Source organism: Salvelinus namaycush, chromosome 4 (genome assembly GCF_016432855.1).
Source record: "Salvelinus namaycush isolate Seneca chromosome 4, SaNama_1.0, whole genome shotgun sequence".
In the NCBI taxonomy this organism is placed as follows: Eukaryota; Metazoa; Chordata; class Actinopteri; order Salmoniformes; family Salmonidae; genus Salvelinus; species Salvelinus namaycush.
The window spans coordinates 27580131-27602202 of NC_052310.1; the positions used below are offsets into that span (position 1 = coordinate 27580131).

Genomic DNA, 22072 nt, shown 5'->3' on the forward strand with positions numbered 1-22072 from the left:
ATCTCTAGAAAATTCACCCAACGTTTTCATTTCAAAATCCAACAAACGAACAGAAACATACCAGAAGAGGTTAATAATGTTCATGTCAACCAATGTTGCTTCTTTTGGATATGTCACCTTCCTTTTCATTGGGGTCAGACCTTTTATAAAGGTTACACAAGTGTCTTTAAAATGCAATAATGTTTGTTTGTCTACAAAAGTGGCAATATAACTAGACTGTATACCACTCAACCAACACATGTACACACATGAATAATCAACAATTATTAATAAAACATTATTAATAATCATTAATACCTGTTACACACACCATACCTGACATTTCAATGTATATCTATTTTTTACACATTTTCAACCATAGCTCATAGTCAAAAGTGGCATTTTTCTTGCAAGATAAAAACACATTTTTGTACAAGATTACAACAACTATATATGGATTAGTAATGGTAATATTGACCTATAGAAAATGCTTTCTTAGTCTAAATCCTGGGTTCAATACTCATTGAATATATCAAAATTACTATGATCGTTGTCGTTATTACTCCATAAAACGGATACATTTTTGTTTTTAAAAGGAAATAAACAAGAATAGCCATTTCTCAAGCAAGAATTTTGCTAGGACTGTCTGGGAGTGGTCTGAGTGGGGAGGGTAAAACTAAAAACTAGCAGTTTTTGTCAGAGGTTTGGAACGCTCTTTCTTATTGGTCTATTAACTGTCTGGTGATGTCACCAAAACAAACCAAGCTGAAATTTCAGGCGGTCTTTTCAAACATGTCTTATACTAAAAGGGCATTATCATTATTATTCCAACCACAGTGTGGAAATATATATACACTGCAAAAAGTGAGCGTTAAGCAAGCCTAAATATCTTACATTGAGTGATAATTAATGTTTTTTTCTTGTTTTTTCTTACTAAGCTAAATTATCTAACATCATTGGCAAATAATTGTGCTTATTTTAACCTAAAAAGTCTTAATACGAGTAATTTAACTTATTTCAAGATATTTTTCGAGAAGGTAAAATTATCACTCAATAGAAGATATTTAGGATTGCTTAGATTTCACTTTTTGCAGTGTAAAACACAGACAAATTAAGTTTCTGACTGCACTGGTCTTTAAATACCAGTGAAACTTGGACAACTAATACTGTACATCTCAAATGTGATTTTGGTCATGTTTACAAATGTTTTGTACATTTATGTAATGCATTGGAGCGACTCCCATGGACATCTATGTCATTTTTAAAGATAATAAATGCACTACATCACCAACAGTATATGGACACCTGCTTATTGAACATCTCCTTCCAAAATCATGGGCATTAATATAGAGTTGGTCCCCCCCTTTGCTGCTATAACAGCCTCCACTCGTCTGGGAAGGATTTCCACTAGATGTTGGAACATTGCTGCGGGGACTTGCTTACATTCAGCCACAAGAGCATTAGTGAGGTCAGACACTGATGTTGGGCAATTAGGCCTGGCTCTCAGTCGGCATTCCAATTCATCCCAAAGGTGTTTGATGGGATTGAGGTCAGGGCTCTGTGCAGGCCAGTCAAGTTCTAACACACTGATCTCGACAAACAATTTCTGTATGGAGCTCGCTTTGTGCACAGGGGCATTGTCATGCTGAAACAAGAAAGGGCCTTCCCCAAACTGTTGCCACAAAGTTGGAGGCACAGAATAGTCTAGAATGTCATTGTATGCTGTAGCGTTAAGATTTCCTTTCACTGGAACTAAGGGGCCTAGCCCGAACCATTAATAACAGCCCCAGACCATTATTCCTCCTCAACCACACTTTACAGTTGGCACTATGCATTGGGACAGGTAGCGTTCTCCTGGTATCCACCAACCCAGATTCGGCCGTCGGACCGCCAGATGGTGAAGTGTGATTCATCACTCCATAGAACGCGTTTCCACTGCTCCAGAGTCCAATGGCGGCGAGCTTTACACCACTCCAGCCGACGCTTGGCATTGTGATCTTAAGCTTGTGTGAGGCTGTTCGGCCATGGAAACCCATTTCATGAAGCTCCTGACGAACAGTTATTGTGCTGAAGTTGTTTCCAGAGGCAGTTTGGAACTTGGTAGTGAGTGCTGCAACCGAGGACAGACGATTTTTACACACTACGCGCTTCAGCACTCAGCGGTCCCGTTCTGTGAGCTTGTGTGGCCTACCACTTCACGGCTGAGCCGTTCTTGCTCCTAGATGTTTCCACTTCACAATAACAGCACTTACAGTTAATCGGGGGAACTGACTTGTTGGAAATAGCCGAAATCACTAATTTGAAGGGGTGTCCACATACTTTTGTATATATAGTGTATGTCATGGATGACGGAAAAGTTGTTGAGGTCATTTTGTTGTCCACACAAATGTCTCTCTCCATTCCAGGTGCTTTCATTATTTTTTATGAAACCGGGTCTGTTTGTTGCCTTTATAAACATTCTGTGTATTCATATTAATTTACATCAGCCGTAATTCTTGCGTGGTCATCACACCATCCCTTTATGACTTCTTAAAGGCCTTGGTGACGTCCCGAGCCAATTGTTTTTAACACATCTACAAAATAAACCAAAAAACTATGTCAACAAATAAGTTATAAACCAATAAAATGTGTTTCGAACAATAGCTACCTTTCTGAATGCAGACTAAAACCAGCATTTTTATTGTTCCCCATGTCTTCCATTTCTGAAGCCATACAACACAAGTGCTTGCTAGATTATCAGGACACCACACACTACATACATACATTCACTTTTAGGTCTATTGTCTTTATCTCTTCCCTTTCCATGCACTTTCCCACCTGTTCTCTCGCTTCCTCCATTCCAATATAGAACATCATAGAAGAAGACATGGCTACCTTGAAGAGCAACCCTCAAACTGACACCTACCCCCCTCCCTTCCCCTGCCTCACCTCAGAAAAAAGTCAACAGACACCACCCCCTCTGCATCCTTTTCCCACCCACTTCAATGGTAAGACAGATAGCTACATTCCCCCATCCCCGTCTACCCCCTACCTCCTGCTCTCTCTCGGGTGAACACCCTCCACCGCCTCCCCCCTCTTTAGGAGTAGGAGAGGTGGGAGCCGTTGGAGATGTGCGAGGTGACCGAGGTGCTGCGGCTCAGCACCCCGTCGCCTCCACCCGCCCCGCCAGGTCCCCCTCCGGATGCCGTCCTCCTCAGCGGCTGGGGGCTGTTCCTCAGGGCCATGAGGCTGGGACCGCCCCTGACGGCCAGCCCCCCGCCATACACCCCTCCCTGCAAGGAGGACGAGGAGGGCCCCGAGATGGAGGGGGGCGCGGGGGGCGGCGGCGGCAGCAGGGCCAGGGACTGAGAGGAGGAGCGAGAGGGCAGGTTGTGGGAGAAGTGGTGGGGGTGTTGCGGGTGGGCCAGGTCACCGCTGCCTCGGACACCGGCCCACTCCCTGTCCCTCTCCTTCTCCCGCTCCCTCTCTCTATCCCTTTCCCGCTCCCGGTAGAGCTGGGGTGTGCTTTGGTGGTGGTAGTGCTGTGGCAGATGATGGCGGTGGTGGTGTTGTTGGGAGGAGGAGGAAGAAGAGGCTGACGAACGAGATGAAGGATGCACCTCCCTCCCGTCCCTCCCCAGACCCAACCCCAGAGCCATGCCGTGAGAAGAAGAAGACTCCCCTTTGCTCCCCCCTCCAACACCCCCACCCCCTCCACTGCTACTACTGTTGTGGCTGCGGCGCGAGTGCGGCTGGGGCTGGGCGTTCTGGGGGTGCATGCCATGGCTCCAGTGGCCCCCGCCGGAGCGGAACACTGGTGGGGCGTTGGTGTAGCCCTGCTTGGGGTAGGCCTCGCTGGGGATGCCCGTGAGGGCCATGTTGCTGAAACCCAGACGGAGGCTCTCCGAGTCAAAGGACTCGATCTCACAGGCCTGCCGCTCCAGGAGGGTGCGGATGCGCTCAGAGCGCTCATTCTGAAGAGAAAGCATCTCCTCCTCAATCTGTGGGTAATAGGGGGAACAAGGGCACAGAAGTGTTGAACGTGAGAAAACACCCATAAACACACGCACAGACAAACGTTTGTTTTACTATCCTTAAGGGGACCAAACAATTGATTCTCATTCAAAATCCTATTTTCCCTAACCCCTAAACCTAACTCTAACCTTAACTCTAACCTTAATCCAAAACCCCTAACCCTAACTCGTAAACCTAATTGTAACCCTAAACCTAAAATAGGACTGGCGAAATGTCCCCAGTAGTCCGAATTTTCCTTTTTTTACTAACCAAAAACACACACACAAACAAACACACACTGAGATGTCTTGGATGTTTGTCAAAAAAAATCCAGGTTACAGTGCATTTGGAAAGTTCAGACCCTAGCCTTATTCTAAACTCGATTAAATTGTTTTTCCCCCTCATCAATCTACACACAATACCACAAAATGACAAAGCGAAAACAGATTTTTTTTAATTTTCTGCAAATGTATAAAAAAATAAAAACATAAATACCTTATTTACATAAGTATTCAGACCCATTGCTGCATCCTGTTTCCATTGATCATCCTTGAGATGTTTCTACAACTTAATTGGAGTCCACCTGTGGTAAATTCAATTGATTGGAAATTATTTGGAAAGGCACACACCAGTCTATATAAGGTCACACAGTTGGCAGTTCATGTCAGAGAAAAAACCAAGCCACGAGGTTGAAGGAATTGTCCGTAGAGTTCTGAGACAGGATTGTGTCGAGGCACAGATCTGGGGAAGGGTACCAAAACATTTCTGCAGCATTGAAGGTCCCCAAAAACACAGTGGCCTCACTCATTCTTAACTGGAATACGTTTGGAACCACCAAGACTCTTCCTAGAGCTGACCACCCGGCCAAACTGAGCAATTTGGGGAGATGGGCCTTGGTCAGGGAGGTGACCAAGAACCCGATGGTCACTCTGACAGAGCTCCAGAGTTCCCCTGTGGAGATGGAAGAACCTTTTCCAGAAGGACAACCATCTCTGCAGCACTCCACCAATCAGGCCTTTATGGTAGTGGCCAAATGGAAGCCACTCCTCAGTAAAAGGCACATGACAGCCTGCTTGGAGTTTGCCAAAAGGCAGCTAAAGGACTCTGACCACGAGAAACAAGATTCTCTGGTCTGATGAAACAAAGATTGAACTCTTTGGCTTGAATGCCAAGCGTCACGTCTGAATGAAACCTGGCACCATCTCTACGGTGAAGCATGGTGGTGGCAGCATGCTGTGGGGATGTTTTTCATCAGCAGGGACTGGGAGACTAGTCGGGATCGAGGGAAATATGAATGGAGCAAAGTACAGAGAGATCCTTGATGAAATCCTTCTCCAGAGCGCTCAGGACCTCAGACTGGGGCGAAGGTTCATCTTCCAACAGGACAACGACCCTAAGCTCACAGCCAAGACAATGCAGGAGTGGCTTTGTGACAAGTCTCTGAATGACCTTCAGAGGCCCAGCCAGTCAGAGCCCGGACTTGAACCCGATCGAACATCTCTAGAGAGACCTGAAAAAAGCTGTGCAGCGATGCTCCCAATCCAACCTGACAGGCCTTGAGAGGCTCTGCAGAGAAGAATGGGAGAAACTCCCCAAATACAGGTGTGCCAAGCTTGTAGCGTCATACCCAAGAAGAAATGAGGCTGTAATCACTGCCAAAGGTGCTTCAACAAAGTACTGAGTAAAGGGTCTGAATACTTATGTAAATGTGATATTTCCATATATATATTTTTTGAGGGGGGGCAAAAATGTCTAAACCTGTTTTTGTTTTGTCATTATGGGGTATTGTGTGTACATTGATGAGGGATTTTTTTTTCTTCATCCATTTTAGAATAAGATTGAATACTTTCCGAATGCACTGTATACAATAGGCCATGATTGATTTTGGCATAATTGGCCTGGAATATTACCTCTTTCAAGGAGCTTTACGTTTGATAGGGTTATTTTACCAAAAATATTTTAGTCCTACTTACAAAAAATAAAATAAAAAATACACATCCCTGCAAGAGTGGCCCGAAGGGTGTTTAGCATCCCCAGTGGCTCTGCAAGTGCTGAGAGGATATTCTCCGCTGCTGACTTGCTCTCCAGGCACCATCGCATGAGCATGAAGCCATAGACTCTGGCCAAACTCATGTTTCTAAAATGAATTCAAAGGCACTGTAGATGGAGCCTAAAATAAGGCAGTCTACATTTAATTTGTATTTAATTTAAGTCACAGGCTATATATGCAATTTATAGACTATAATGATTTAATACAGCGAAATGTTATACCTCTTTAATGTAAAGTTCCCATATTTGGGGATCCTATTTGATTTTCTTTATTCAATTCAGTCTGGTATGAGAAAGGTAGCCCCTGTCTGCAAAAGCAGGGTGTCTGCGGAAAGCTAAGTATCTTGGCTATTGATCGGTGCCTTCAAATCTTTGGTGTGCCTTACAACCATATGGGCATACAAATTTATAAAGGCAGACCGAGCTGATGACCTTATTTCAAGATGGCTGCTACCTACATTCCGGTTAGTGTTGTGAAGTATAATCAAAATAAACACAGAATACGTTGATACACACCGAAAGCCAGGACTCCACAGATCATAAAGATATCTTATTTGTCTGCCTGTGAACTAACGTTATTGATCACCAGTCCCGAGAGTCAAAATGTTTATTTTACACAACGTTTTCACCAAACATTACAAGGTAAGCTTCAATTTGGTCTGTGTTTGAGCTATAGGTACATGGAGGGTATCAAATTACTCCTTAGGTTGGCAGGAACAAATCCTATTGCCAATGTTATCTGATGATGTATGACTTAATGGTAACATCTAATGTCCACCGAGTGACTAAATATTTTGCATATAAAGAAATATGAGGTTGCCTGTAGGCTACTATGGCACCTCGACAGTCTTGTAGCCAATGATATGTTTTCCAGGGATATGCAGTTGACCTGGGTGGGACAAAGCAAGAGGCACATCCAGTGTGCAAAAACAGTGCAATTACCACATTCGGACACTTTGGAGAGGTTGAAAGGACACTTGAATGCACCCTGGATACCCCATAACACCACCTCAATGTTTGAGTGAGGTTGATATGGTCGATATTGTGTTTTTATACTGAACAAATAGCATTTAGGGATTGCAAATATGTAATAGCACTGGAATGATCTAATTTACAGACATAGGGACACTTGGAATCATCACGTGACCACACCTGACAACACTTACTAAAACATCTGCCCATTTCTAGTTGTTAGGTCTACCAATCCCATTTTTTTCCTGATATTGTTCACACGTTGTGGAAGCCAGCTCAAATCAATAATTCACTTGTAGCTTGTCAATGAAAGATGACTTAAAAAACAAACCAAAAAACAGTTATTTTGTGTGTGCTTGATCTTGTGTATTCTGAACTATGTAACTCCTATCTATCTTCTGATCATTTCCTCATAATCTCCCAGATGTCTTCTTTCCAAAAATACCAAGTTTTTTATGTCAATCATGTAATTACACATGAATAGCAGTTACTTTTGGGTATGTCTATTTAATTGCTGAGCGCTTAATGTCCCTGCCAGCCTAGTGTGTCGCACATGCAAAAGCTTCACAATTGATTTATTTGTAGGCTATAACCTTGAAATAATTGTAATAATATAGACAAAATAATTTATTTGCACTCGATATTTGGCTAGCTGTCTGGCTCCTGACCTATTTAGAGTGTTTATATGCTGTTTAATACGACATGTAGCCTATTTGAAATGACGAGTGCTTCTTACAGCCACCTTTTCCTGTTGTTTATTAAAATACTTGTCATTCAAATCATATGGTTTGGTTTCAATACTTCAAAACAAAATGGTACAGTAGGTCCAGGTAGTCACAGATATAGATATGTGTTGGTTAAATTGTGATTTTAATGAAAGGAGCGAATTTGGAGTGCCAGTTTTTTTTTCTTTGAGCAAGGAGCGGTTTTTAGCAGAGCGGTTGGAAAGGTCTTGGAGCAGGATGTGGAATGCCAGAGAGGTGCGCAAGCTCCATGAGCGATGAGTGGGATTTCCGACCGCTCATCAACTCCGCTCACATACTCTAATTGAAACTTAATATATAAATACTGAACTTCAATATTCAATTAAATTGAAATGTAATTCATAATGAATTCAATTTGTGCATTACAAATTCAAAAATATTACATTCAAATGCAATATCCTCATACAAATAAAAAATGTATGGAATTCAAATACAATTTCTGTTGCCACTGAAATCGTTCCATAGTTACATATCAGTCCCATTCCAAAAGTCCAAAAATGTAATCACAAACTCTAACCTCTACAACCGGCCTAGGCACTTCTGTAGATCTGAGAGGATAGATAAGCATTCTGGTAATAGCCTCTGATTGGTTGCAATATTGCTTCCACCTATCCAATTTGGTCAGATCTACAGGAGTGCCTAGAATATAGGGGTGCTAGAGTTAGGTATACATTCTTTGCATTTTTCAATGGGCCAGATACGTAACCTTGAATTTACATTTTGGACAAACATCCAAGACATCTTTTAACATCCAAGACAAAAGTCCAGGGCTAGGCGGTCAATTTGTAATTAAGCCATACTCTCTCAGTCAGTCCCAATTCGCTCCCTAAACCTATTTTTGGCCCTAACCCCTTTGATGTGCGCAGAAATGTAAGGTGGAAACTCCTCCACTACACTGGTTATACCTATCCAGTGGCGACCCGTCATTCAGGGCTTGCCTGTTTTGTATGTTATTTTGACATTAATACGCGTCACATATCAGTTTGCAAACAATGTAAAAAAATATATATAATTGAGTTAATAAAGCTGCATACAAACATGGTCTCTGTTTTGTTTTCTTGAGTTAGGCAGCTCCAAAATGCAGGTGTTTCAGCTTAGCTCAGTGCTTTCTGTGGTGGTGGGGCAAGCCAGCAGAAAATATGGAGCGTTGAGCTGTGATTGGCTCAGTGTTCTGTCACTCATGGGGACACTACGTCACCTCCAAGTCTAAGGGTAGAGCTAGAAAATTCTTGCCCCTTGGGTGCTGCCATAGAGTTACAATAGAAGTGCCCATCCAAGGTCATTGGCCACAGATAAAATGACGTCAAATCACGTAATATGTACAGTAGCTTTGATTGGACTGATCATGTCAACATCATACTTTCAAAATCTTAGCTAGCAGTCATCATCATGAATCAAGTCGACAATCTACTGGCAAATCCTTTTTAATCCTTGTCATATGAAGAGAAATAATGGAGAAATTATAGATAAAATGTATCGGTACTCATCGGCCATTCGACATAAACATTACACAACGAGCTGGAAATCGCAAATTCAACAAGGAGTGGTTTGGAAGGAATCAGTGATAGTGGCTAACTGCAAGCATTGCAAAGCAATCACTAGCCTGCTATTCAGTGGATTGGCTGTGTGGTCCCAAATCTTGGATTAAGGGGCTCTATTCCATGTTTACAATGATAAACATTCAACATTGGCCATGCTGTCAATGAAGCATGACTTGTGCCGCGCTCAAAACAACTATTAACTCGGAACTGCAAAAACTTGACTTGAGTGAGTTCAAGACAACTGGGAAGTCAGGAATAAACGAGCTCCGACTGGGAAAATAAGTTTGAATGGTCATCCAACTCGGAATTATAAATCCGGCCTCTTTCTAGAGCTACAACCTGAAGATCAATGACATCATGATTCAACCTTGTTTTTTTCCCCCCCAAGTTCCCAGTCGTTTTGAAAGCACCATAAATCCAGAGAATGCCAGACTTTGATGACAAAATGTGCCCACGAAAGACAGCCGCGCCACCTTGTTCAAGTGAGCACAGCACAACAAGTTGAGTCCAAAAATGTATTGAATGCTGTTGCATAAATTACAGTTGAAGTCGGAAGTTTACATATACTTAGGTTGGAGTCATTAAAACTTGTTTTTCAACCACTCCACAAATTTCTTGTGAACAAACTGTAGTTTTGGCAAGTCGGTTAGGACATCTACTTTGTGCATGACACAAGCAACTGTTCTGACTTGGTGGTGCACATGTAGCCTATAACCTCTTTTAGAGAAATGTAATCATAGAATATTGTAAGAGCTTTCATTGTCTGCTTACATGCCCACTTTATTTATCCTACGGTTCTGACTTGGTGTACAGGGAGAACACTAAGAACAGCCCATGTTCTGAATTCTGTCGCTGTACATTTCAAAAGTGCTAAAGAAATAGTTATATTGACTACGTCCGTCCTAGCGCGCTCATTAATGTCCTAATCGAAATTAGAAACCACATTTGTTTAAGCAAGTCAGCCATATCAGCTATGTTTCGCTGCCAGACAATGCTCTGCTGATAGCCTTGTCTAGCAGTGGTAAGATGTTGGGACAGCTTTATGTAGGCCCTAAAAGTTTGTGGGCACCGTTCTAGTGCAATTAATGTATTGTTTAGTGTTGTGGCTTTGCTTGCATGCATCCCACTTATTTCTTTTTCTGCACCACCAAGATTTACATGCTAAAATCGCCACTGTACCTATCCAGACCCCGCATACATGCTAGGGTTAGGGGTTAGGGCTAAGGGGAGGGATATGGGACAAGCTGTATCTATCCACCCCTTGCTCCAGGGTGATGTTTCCCCTTGGTACAGATCTAGGATCAGTTTCCCCTCCCCCAACTCTAACCATTAGTGGGGGAAATTATAAACTGACCCCAGATCAGAGTTTAGGGGCAACTTCCCCCAACACCTACCCTCTGCTCCAGCAGTGCCCGGCGGATGGACACCCTCTGCTCCAGGTCCTTGGCCTCCCGCTCATGCTGCGAGTCAGTGTGGATCTTGATCTTGCTCTGGTAGGCGTTGAGCAGCTCCAACTCTTGCTGCAGCTGGATCCGCAGCACCTGATACTCCGCCTCCTGCGTCTCATCCAATCGGAGCTGGAGTCAGAGTGGCAAATAAGGTGGGGCATCAGCATAAAAATAGGTGGAGGAAGTGGAAAAGGGAGTTCCTCCCGTACTTAGGCATAGGGAAACAGAGGGTCAGATCAGGGGATGTGGCGTATAGGAAGGGGATGTCTATCTTAATGTGAGGGAGATGTGTTAGTTACTAAATGGAAATGTTTTGGGTAGATATTATTGACGAGGTAGGGGTTTGCTCCGAGTGAATGTGGTTGAGTGTGTGATGGTTGAGCTCTTTCCATGAGTGTGTGATGGTGTAATAAGTGTGGTATTGTGTGACATGAATAGGGTGTCGTAGTTTGTTTGATACATGCTGTGGTATTGATGATAGTAATAGAGTAGAGATAGTATAGACACATTAGAGACTGTATAGCGCTGGGTATAGCTTGTAACAATGTGAATAGGCATTTGGCTAGTAGCCTACAAGTGGAGGAGTGTGGTGAGAATAGGGACAAGGGTGTGTGTGGCCTATGTAAGGTGTTACATGAGGCTTTGACATATCGCAGATCTGTGCCTGTGGATGTGAGTCGGTGCTATTTGGAGACACAAGAGATGTTATGTAGCTTTCTGTGTGCCAGCAGATGTGGTGTCGTGTAGGGACAGAGAAAGGGGGTTTGGCTTGCTTGAATGTCTTGGACGTGTATTGGTGCTACGTGAGGACCTAACAGATGCATGTAACTGGGCTCTGTTCAGGAGGGCGTAACGCTGTGGAACGTTAGATAGAAATGCCATTATTAGAGCTGACAGGATTCCTTTTTCTTCATGTCAGAGAGGAGTATTTGTTCTCCATCATATATTTATATCTGAATATTCCACAACGTTGTGCCCTGCTGAATGCGGCCCTGCTGTTCTAGTAGGTATGGGGTGTAACCAAAGATGGTGGATAAATGTCTTACTCAGGCAGTTTACCATTGGGGAAAAAGGGTGAAGGTTTCGGTCTGTGTAAGTAGGCGTTCCCTCTCTCGCGTGAGCAGGCTTTCCCACGTGAGTTTGCGGTTCCTCCATAAATTGCTGACACGCTCACGTGAGAGAGGAAACGCCCACTTAAACTGACATTTTTTTCAATTGGAAACTGCCCAATAACAGCTGGCTCTGGTCTACTTATTGTCCCCTCCCCACTCGCCCCCCAAAAAATTGCCAGTGAGATGTCTCACTTTCTCTAACATCTCAGGTGTAATGATGCAGATATAAATAGATATATGAATAGCGCTGACACAATTCCCCTATACTGACAAAAAATGTCTGTTCTATATGATACATTTCTATCTGAAAGCTACATCCTCTGAACAGGCCCATGTTGTGCCATGCAAGGACAGTCAGACCCAGGGCAGGGGGTATGGCATGGTTTTTTAGTAGCGGTACTGTTAGTCAACTACGGAGAGGTACTGTTAGTCAACTACGGAGAGAAAGGGTGTAGCTTGCTAGCCAAGTGCAGAGAGGTTATCATATTGTAACAAAGTGAGGACAAAGAAAGTGGGGTGATGGTGTCAAGTCTGGGGACAGCCAGGAGTGCAGGCAGCTGGCTCGCATGCCCTCGCATGCCCAGGCAGGGGTGGGTAAGGTGCTACGGTGGGTTGGAGGTGGTGCGGTACAAAGAGTGTACAACATCTCCTTGTCTTACTCACAGCCTGTGTGGACAGCATGTCATTGATGGAGTGGTCGTACTGCTCAGCCAGGATGGCCAGCTTACGCGTCTGCTCATCCTTCAGGCGCTTGAGCACCGCCTTGTGGTCCGCCTTGGGCGTGTTCTCCAGCAAGTGGTTGCGCAGGGCCTTGTACTGGCGCGTCTGGATCTTGCACGTATCCTGGAACTGACGCTTGATCTGGAGTTCTTTGGACTGGATGAGAGAGAGAGTGTGGCATGATGTACTACATTACCCATAATGTTTTGTTTGTAACATCAGGTTTTATCTTAGGCTCTTTCTCAATTTGTCTTTTTCCAATTCCTCGCATCCTATTTCCTTGCCTCCTCCTCAAATGTATTGTACTTCCAAGCTACCCTCCCCTCTGACCTACTACTCCAATGGGTTTTGAGGAGGCAAGAACAGAGGATGTGAGGAATCTATGAAAGACTAATTGAGAAAGAGAATTTTAAAGATACTCTAAGGCGAACATAATGGTGTCCTGGTTGTCCCCTTACCAATACAGAAAGAGCGAGAGAGACAACTGTTTTGGCTGATGTGCTTGAATGTGTTCTTTTGAATAGGTGAAGATCCAATATGTGTATAGGCTATATAGGGCTGTGGAGTGTGCATTTGGATTTTTTACAGAGGTATTAGTGACCTCAATCACTTGCTTTTCTATGGTAGTTAAAAAAAAAGTACCTCTATTGAATGGCTGCCTACTGTATACCATGTCCCAACCCTAAGTGGTGGAACTCCTCCCCTCTGATTTAAACCCTATGTATGCATTAGTGGAGGCAGAATTGGGAAAGACTCCTTGTAATGTCTGACTGGGAATGATTGGAACAGTATAAAACATATGCAAATTAAAGTTGTAAAGGTCCTAAATGGTTATCTATAATAGGATGTGCACTCCTAAAAAAAGAAGTGGTGTGAGGCGGAGTGTGGTAAGTGTACAACCAATTCGTTATCCTTTTCACGACCAACTCAGTATGTGTTCTGTTCACATAGTGAGGAAGAAAGTAATGTATTCCTACAAGATACCGTGAGCCTGCCGTTGGATGAAAGCGGGTCTTCCAATGAATATTTCACGTTCCACTTACCTGCAATACATTTTACATTTCAGTAATTTAGCAGACGCTCTTATCCAGAGCGACTTACAGTAAGTAGCGAGTGTATACATTTTCATAATAGTCCTCCATGGGAATCAAAACCACAACCTATGCTTGGCAAGGTCCACGCTCTACCAACTGAGCTACAACTTCTCATATCCGCTGAAGTTGTCAGACATTTCTTAAAAATGTCCTTGAGGGTAAGTCCGAGTATAATAGGCGACAACTTGAGCTGAAAAAGCATCTCCTAGTCTTCATCCCATTCTAGGTACTACATGTTCCATATCAAATCAGGATGTCCTGAATTAATTATTTGGTCAACAAATTGAACATTGCCCACTGCTTCCTATACCGGTAAATACGGTTTTATAAATTTGTTGAATTTCAATTTATTTTCAGAATTGACTGCCGACCCCTAGTTAGCTCAAGGTATTGCTGATCACCAATGACAAACCATAACCCAACTCCTATTGACTAACATTTCTCTAACCACTCCCCCACATACAAGACAAAGTCGTAATATCTGTGATTATATTCTCAGTTTTAAATCGATCCCTAGCTCGTTCTCCGTAGCCATTGCAGATCTGAGGATAGGATAGATTGAAGCAATGTGGCAAAAACTCCACCCAAGCAATCAGAAGGCAAGATAAAGCTATTACCATATTGCTTACATCTATCCAATCCTCAGATCTAAATGAGTGCCTAGGCTGTATAGGCTAGGGTCGATTTGGAATTCAGATATACTGGGTGCGTCACAATAATATCTCCTGAAGTGTACACTCGTTCACTACTTCCCATAAATCTAAACACATTGGATTGCAGGGGGGCATGGTATAGAGGGCATTTCCACCATATTTCTTATACTAGTAATTTACTTTCAAATCCGAGAAGGGAAATGAACAAGTGCACACTTGGAAGAAAGGAGATAATTGGGACGTAGCCATGGTGTTAAAGCTGGGTAATATGGACAAAAGTTAATATCGCAATAAAGTGCCTGAATTGATGCGATAACGATAAATAAAACCATTCGTTTATAACATTAATGTGCACCACAGTAAAATTAAATAAGAAGATCCTTTCAACTACTAGTTTGATGGTTGTAGCAATCAATTGTCCCATTAACAATCACCCATACCAGCAAACATATTTCATTTAAATCACATCTCTAATATAGGCTACTTATCATAATGAACGATATCTGCAAAATGCCTGCGATAAGTTATCGGTATGGTTGGTGCCGTTAATTTTCAGTTTATCGTCCCAGCTCTACAAAGTGTTACATGTCAAAACTAAATTTTACTTATTTTATTCACGTTGGAGGTAGATTTAGGGACAGGGAGAACAGAGGATGACAAAAACAGAAGTTATGAGATGAAATGAGTGAGTTTGAATGTAAATCCAGAATACTTCACTCATTTTCTCCATGTTTGGTTAAAGACTGATGAACTGAATTCATGAATAAAGATATGGAAATTATGGTAAATTATAACAAGGAAATAATGCAAAACAAAGATGTAAATCATAAAAATGAACAAGACAAAAGGATTAACAAAAAAATAATTTATTTAGGTTTGGAGAAAAAAAAAACGAAACATGCCAAAATGCTGCGTATACTTACACATACAATACACCACTCATGCACTCACAATAAGGCTGAAATGCAAAATGGCTGTTGAACACATTTACATTTTTGTCATCTAGCAGATGGTCTTATCCAGAGCAATTTACAGGAGAAATTAGGGTTAAGTGCCTTGCTCAAGGGCACAGAGATTTTTCACCTAGTCGGCTCAGGGATTTGAACCAGCGCCCTTTCGGTTACTGGCCCAACGCACAGAATGCAGTACTAACCTTAGAAATACTGCACATATTAAATATTCATATAAAACTCTGGAAATTCAAACATAGAACAGTAAACATAGAAAAATAAGAAATATACTGACGCAGAAATAATTTGAAATCATAAATTACATTCACAAAATAACAAGAGGTGAAAAACTGAAAAGATATGCCTCTTTTTAGAGCCAGAATACAATGTAATATATCACCCTTTAAAAAGGGGATTAGGGATTCGCCAACTCTCCCTCCAATGCAAGCCATCCAGAAAGCAATGCCCTAGTTTTCTTTGTGTTAGAATACAGTGCAGGAGAGAGGGAGTGCTCTTCCTGCCGCATCACTCTCAATTAATACCCTTCCACATCAATGGCTCACCTGGAAAATGCAGGGGACTATTTTCTGGGTGAGCTGCATTTAAAGTAGTATTCCTGCACTTTAAAGTACATTTCCCCTGACCTCCCAAGTAGATTTAAGAATCTTTTCTTCGCTAAAATGTTTTACTGAAATTTTTATCCTTCTAAATTAGCCCTCCTTCTACCCTGGCTCTTCAATAGCCAACTGCCCATTTAAACAACCAGTTGCAACTCAATGGACGGGTGACCGAGCAATCATTCAACGTAGTTAAGTATAATAATTATTTATTTCCATCTATCTATACACAAATGATGTAGACACCATTTCAAATGATTGGAATTGGCAATTTCAGCCTGACCCGTTGCTGACAGGTGAATAAAATCGAGCACATAACCATGCAATCTCCATAGACAAGTGGAAATGTCTAAGAGCAACAACAGCTCAGCCACGACGTGGTAGGCCACACAAGCTCACAGAATGCGATCGCCAAGTGCTGAAATCATCTTTCCTCAGTTGCAACATTCACTACCAAGTTCCAAACTGCCTCTGGAAGCAACGTCAGCACAATAACTGTTCATCGGGAGATTCATGGCTTTCCATGGCTGAGCAGCACACAAGCCTAAGATAACCATGTGCAATGCCAAGCATAGGCTGGAGTGGTGTTATGCTCGCTGACATTGGACTCTGGAGCAGTGGAAACGCGTTCTCTGGAGTGATGAATCACGCTTCACCATCTGGCGGTCCGACGGACGGATCTGGGTTTGGCGGATGCCAGGAGAACGCTACCTGCCCCAATGCATAGTGGCAACCGTAAAGTTTGGTGGAGGAGCAATAATGACCTGGGGCTGTTTTTCATAGCTCTTGCCCTTAGTTCCAGTGAAGGGAAATCTTAACGCTACATGTCTTGTTGGAAAGGTGGCATCCTATGACAGTGCCACGTTGAAAGTCACTGAGCTCTCAGTAAGGCCATTCTACTGCCAATGTTTGGCTATGGAGAATGCATGGCTTTGTGCTCGATTTTATACACCTGTCAGCAACGGGTGAGGCTGAAATAGACAAATCCACTAATTTGAAGGTGTGTCCACATACTTAATATATATAAATATATATATATATTTTATTGGATACATATCATTCAATATAATTTGCGTGACAAACTCACTAGTACTCAATTTCCAGCCCTTTTTGGGAAAAATACTTATGCATCGTTTTAGACTAGTTAAAACCCTTTGACAATCGTTGAAATTGGTTAATCTCTTCGTTGAGTATTGCATTGTGCCCTCAATCTTTGGACTTGTTTTAAAGCCATAAAGACTTATTTGAACCAATATCCGAATTAAACAATAAAATAATATTAAACATATGGCCATACTAAAATGAACAAAAACTATATAACACTTTTTTTTTTTTTGCATATATGGAAGTAGCCTAACCTCTGTGGCTGTATAACAGAACAGTCATTCAAACAATTACAGCCGAACAGACAAGCGCTGTATCTTCATTTAGGAGAATGATAAAAACAATGTTTACATGGCAAATCATTCGTTATATAAGATTGCCAATAGCACAACTATGAATAATGAATCTACTTAACTAGAAGCTGAAACGCAATAACTCTGTAATAACGGTAATAACCATTTCACCAGCTTCCACTGCTCTCTACATGTTCACATTTGGGGTCTTACTATCAATCAATCAAATGTATTTATAAAGCCCTTCTTACATCAGCTGATGTCAAAGTGCTGTACAGAAACCCAGCCTAAAACCCCAAACAGCAAGCAATGCAGGTGCAGAAGCACGGTGGCTAGGAAAAACTCCCTAGAAAGGCCAGAACCTAGGAAGAAACCTAAAGAGGAACCAGGCTATGAGAGGGGTGGCCAGTCCTCTTCTGGCGGTGCGACTCGTCTCACTGAGCAGTACTAACTAAATATCTAATATATCTCACTAAATTGACAGCCAAAGCCTACACCCAGCCAAATACAATGTGCAATATCCCAAAACATTGGCTAACTTGTAATTGAGTATCATATTGCATATTGTATCCTATATTCGGACGACTGGATTTTTAGAACAAAAACGTGGAAATTATTTGACAGTTTACCGCATTTACGTCAAGTTTTACGTATCAAACACGATGCGTTTAACATGATTGTACAGTTTAGCTTGTACATAACATTAATGTATTAAAGTTAGTTTTGTGGATTGAAGCAATCTTGTTCTGGAAGTTTCTGTGTGGTTAATTATTTATTGCACTATATTAATGACCTAGTAGTGTTTTTTGGGGGCGGTTAAATGAAATGACCAGGATGTTTGCCTACTTCTACTTTCACAGTAATTTAGTATTATAATGGGTGAAATGCTTGATTTGTGGACAATCCACAACCAATAATATCTATCAAGTGGCCATTGATAACCGTTATCCACTGACAAGAAATTCAATGTGCGTGAACAGTGCACTAAAAAGATGTCTGAAATCATAAAACTTCAATAAAACACAAGAATAGATTGCACAAACATGGTCTCAGAAATAACCGTAAACATATTGTCTTACGAATTAAGAACAAAATAAAGAAAACATTTAAACTTTTACAAAAAGCACAATAGTGAGTGACAAACAGTGAAACTTCAATGGGGTATAAGACAGTGACATGACAGGAGTTGCTGGATGCTTTTGGCAATACAGTACATTAAAAGGCCAATTACATTCAGCCAATGCAACACAGTGTTAGGTATACCTATGATGCACACAACCTATCTTTGGGAGGGTTGAAACAAAGGAAACAAACACACGATGGTCATACGGTGATAGATGGAACACACACACCCTATCCAACTCCCTCCCTCTCTTACTATCTCCATGGTCGCACTTTACCCCTCACACTCCGCCCAGATGACGTTCGTCTCAACCCGCATTCCCACCGCCCCTCATCTCTGAACATACATTCTCTCTCCTCCCTTCTTTGCCTCTCCCTCTCTCTCTTCCTCCTCTCCCTCTGTTTCTGCTCTCTGACCTCCCTGGGCAGTAGCCTGGGCAGCCTGCTAGGTTTCTCCTCTCTCAGCAGACCGAATGTACGAAGTCTGCTCAGGCACTCGGGAGGCAGCTCTTTAAGGACCCTGCTAGCTAGCCTTAGCACGACCGAGTTGGCCAGGTCGGCAAGGACCCCTAGGGGGCGTCTGATAAAGCGCCTGACCCAGAGGAGGCACGTGGCAAGGGGCGAGCCAACGTGGCCCCTGCCAGCCAGGCGCATTAAGGGCAGGCTCTTTAGGGGCACAGGGATTTTGGACTGGCGCCCGCCCCAGTTGCGCCCGGCCTTGGGGAACATGTCATATAGGCTGCGCTCCGCCAGGCCCCCAAGGAGAGACTGGCAGATGTTGAAAAGTGGGCGGGGGAGGCGAAAGAGGAACCTCATCCACAAACGGTTGAGTTTCCGGGGGGCATTTTGTAGGAAGACGCGCGCCGGTCGCACCACCAGCACCACCACAAGATAGAGGGAGAGGAAGAGGGAAGGCGAGCTGAGGAAGGAGGCAGAGATCAGGGCTACGGGGACATAATAGAGACCCAGGCTCAGCGAGAGGCCCAGGCTGAAAAGACCGCATGCCCACAGAGTGAGGGACAGGTAGGTGGAGAGAGAGAGGGAGCAGCAGGAGCGGAGGAAGAGGTAGGAGAAGAAGAGGGCGAGGAGGGCGAGCTCACCCGAGAGGAGGAGGGAGGCCAGCGAGGGGAGAGGGGGAGAGCGACGAAGGGAGAGGAGGAAGACTGAGAGTATGAGGAAGGTGAGGTTGGAGGGCTGGGCGGCGGCCGAGAGGGAGAGGAGGAGGCAGATGGCATGAGAGAAGAGGGAGGGAAAGGAAGAGGGGACAGGGGGTGGAGAAAGGGGTGGGGCAGAGGGGTGAAGAGGCTCGAGTTCCTCAAGGGTGTCGGGGAAGTAGAACTCAGAGAGTTCGTCCCCCTTGCGCTGATCGCGGACATGCCTCCGTTCCAGGGATGGGGAGGAGATGAGCTCAGACGGACAGCCGTCTGCCACACCTCTATCCTCCTCCTCATCGTCATCGTCGAGAACATATCTCGCTTCGTCTTCATCATCCCCATCATCCTCCCCCCACTGCACTCCCTCCACCTGCCTTCGCTCTCCTTCTCCCTCCCCCGTTTTCCACTCAAGTTCTTGACCCTCGTTATCTTCGCTTTTCTCGCTCTTCTCCTCCTCTACTTCATCCTTTGTTTCTACAATGGAGCAAACCTCATCCCCATCTCCCACGTCCTTCTCTTCTCCCTTCTCAATCTCTCCATCTCCACTTTGGTCTCTCACCACCTTTTCTTTCCCCCCTTCAAAACCTTTCCTAACCTCTCCTTTGTTTCCCTCCATTTCCTCTTTGGTTTCACATTCTTCCACCTCTTCCTTCTCCCCTTCCTCTACCAGCCCCACCTCTTCCACTCCCTCAGCCCCAGCCTGGGCTCTCCTTAGCCCCCCTGTCTCCTGGCACTCCTCCCCCTTGTCCTCCTCCTCTGGAGGTGGCTGGTTCTGGGTTTGGGTACCGGGGGTCTCGCTCTCACTCACTTTGAGGCTCTTGGGCTGCTGGCGGACCTCCACGGCATGCTTCTGCCTCAGCTCCTGCTCGCGCCGCTTGTTGTACTCCATCTGATTGGTGAGCTCCGTCTGGTGCTGTGTGCGGATCAGGTCGGCCCGCGTGCGCTGCACCGAGCCCAGCTGCCGGAACTCCATCTCCTGGGTGGACTCGTGGTGGCGCAGCAGCATTGCGCACTCCAGGTCCTTCAGCGTCTGCTTCTTGTTCAGGTCCTAGATGGAGAAGGAAGAAACAAAGGAGATCGCAACAGATGAGGGTAGGGAAAGACGTTTGGATAAATGGAGAGAATCTGGAATCTGACCAGATAACAACCCAAATATGATGTCCTTTCTGCCTGTTGGGGTATTAGGCATTAGTGCTGTACTATATAACATCACAGAGGTAGCTTTATAAATCGGGGTTAAAGGGGAAAAAAATCCCATGGCTGAAACTTAAGTCGATCTCATATCGATTGTCTGGGGCAAAAGTTAACCTTGGTTTCATGTAATAAAAAAAGTTATGACCGTCATGCTTTTAGGGAAAGAGGATCATTTTGTACATCTATTAAACAGCGCGTTTGACCAATTTCAGACCTTTAACATTGAAAAAAAATCTAATAAAAAAATAATAATTCTGTACCAATTTCAGACCTTTAACATTGAAAAAAAATCTAATCAAATCAAAAATTCTGGCGCAGTGACAGAGAACTTTAACCCCTGCATTATATCATGAGAAGAGTTGTGGTCCGAGACCAGAGCCTAATGGAACTCTGAAACACCTCTATTGCTTGGTCAAGTGAAAAATGTCTTCGTTATGGGTACTGTTAATGTACTATACCTCTCGGAGTAGGTCCTGCTCCAGATTGTGGCGCGCCAGCACCATCTTTCTCTTGTACTGGCGACACTGCAGCTCGTAGTACTGCCTCTGGCGGCGCAGGAGCCCCGCCTCATCTTCCGCCTGCAGCTGCTGGAGACACTCCTTCTGATGCACCAGCCACTCCTGCTTCTCCCGCTTAGGGGTCAACTGGTTCTCGTTCAGTTCCTGTGAAATACAGCACGAGGAAGGGTCAGAGCGTGACACCACCACTTGATAGGTCAATATAATAGCTTGTGATTAAGGTATAGTGGTGGCATGTGGATTGGCAGGGGTTAATAATGGTTGCTGCGTGGTTGGTATATGGCTGTATCTTTTAACGGCCATTGTTAATATCCAGATGATTTGGGTGCGTAGCTGTACTTCTCAGCTATGAGTGGTTGCAGTATGGTTGGTGAGTTGTTACAGTATGGGTATGGTTGGTAAGCAGCTGACTACGGTTGGTGAGTAATTAAAGCAGGGTTGGTAAGTATACTGAACAAAAATATAAACGCAACATGTAACTACACTGCTCAAAAAAATAAAGGGAACACTTAAACAACACAATGTAACTCCAAGTCAATCACACTTCTGTGAAATCAAACTGTCCACTTAGGAAGCAACACTGATTGACAATAAATTTCACATGCTGTTGTGCAAATGGAATAGACAAAAGGTGGAAATTATAGGCAATTAGCAAGACACCCCCAATAAAGGAGTGATTCTGCAGGTGGTGACCACAGACCACTTCTCAGTTCCTATGCTTCATGGCTGATGTTTTGGTCACTTTTGAATACTGGCGGTGCTTTCACTCTAGTGGTAGCATGAGACGGAGTCTAC

General features: G+C 43.6%; 1 protein-coding gene across 1 annotated transcript in view; it reads right to left on the reverse strand.

Annotated features, from left to right (window-relative positions):
• Nucleotides 1–3056: 3056 nt before the first annotated feature.
• Nucleotides 3057–22072, reverse strand: part of taok2b (TAO kinase 2b) — a 50566-nt gene continuing 31550 nt past the window's right edge. The window contains exons 16-20 of the mRNA XM_038991636.1: nt 21218–21421; nt 20374–20613; nt 12522–12734; nt 10693–10875; nt 3057–3959 (exon numbers count right to left, since the gene is read on the reverse strand). Coding sequence (XP_038847564.1) covers nt 3057–3959; nt 10693–10875; nt 12522–12734; nt 20374–20613; nt 21218–21421 — 1743 coding nt within the window. The remainder of the gene's footprint in view (nt 3960–10692; nt 10876–12521; nt 12735–20373; nt 20614–21217; nt 21422–22072) is intronic.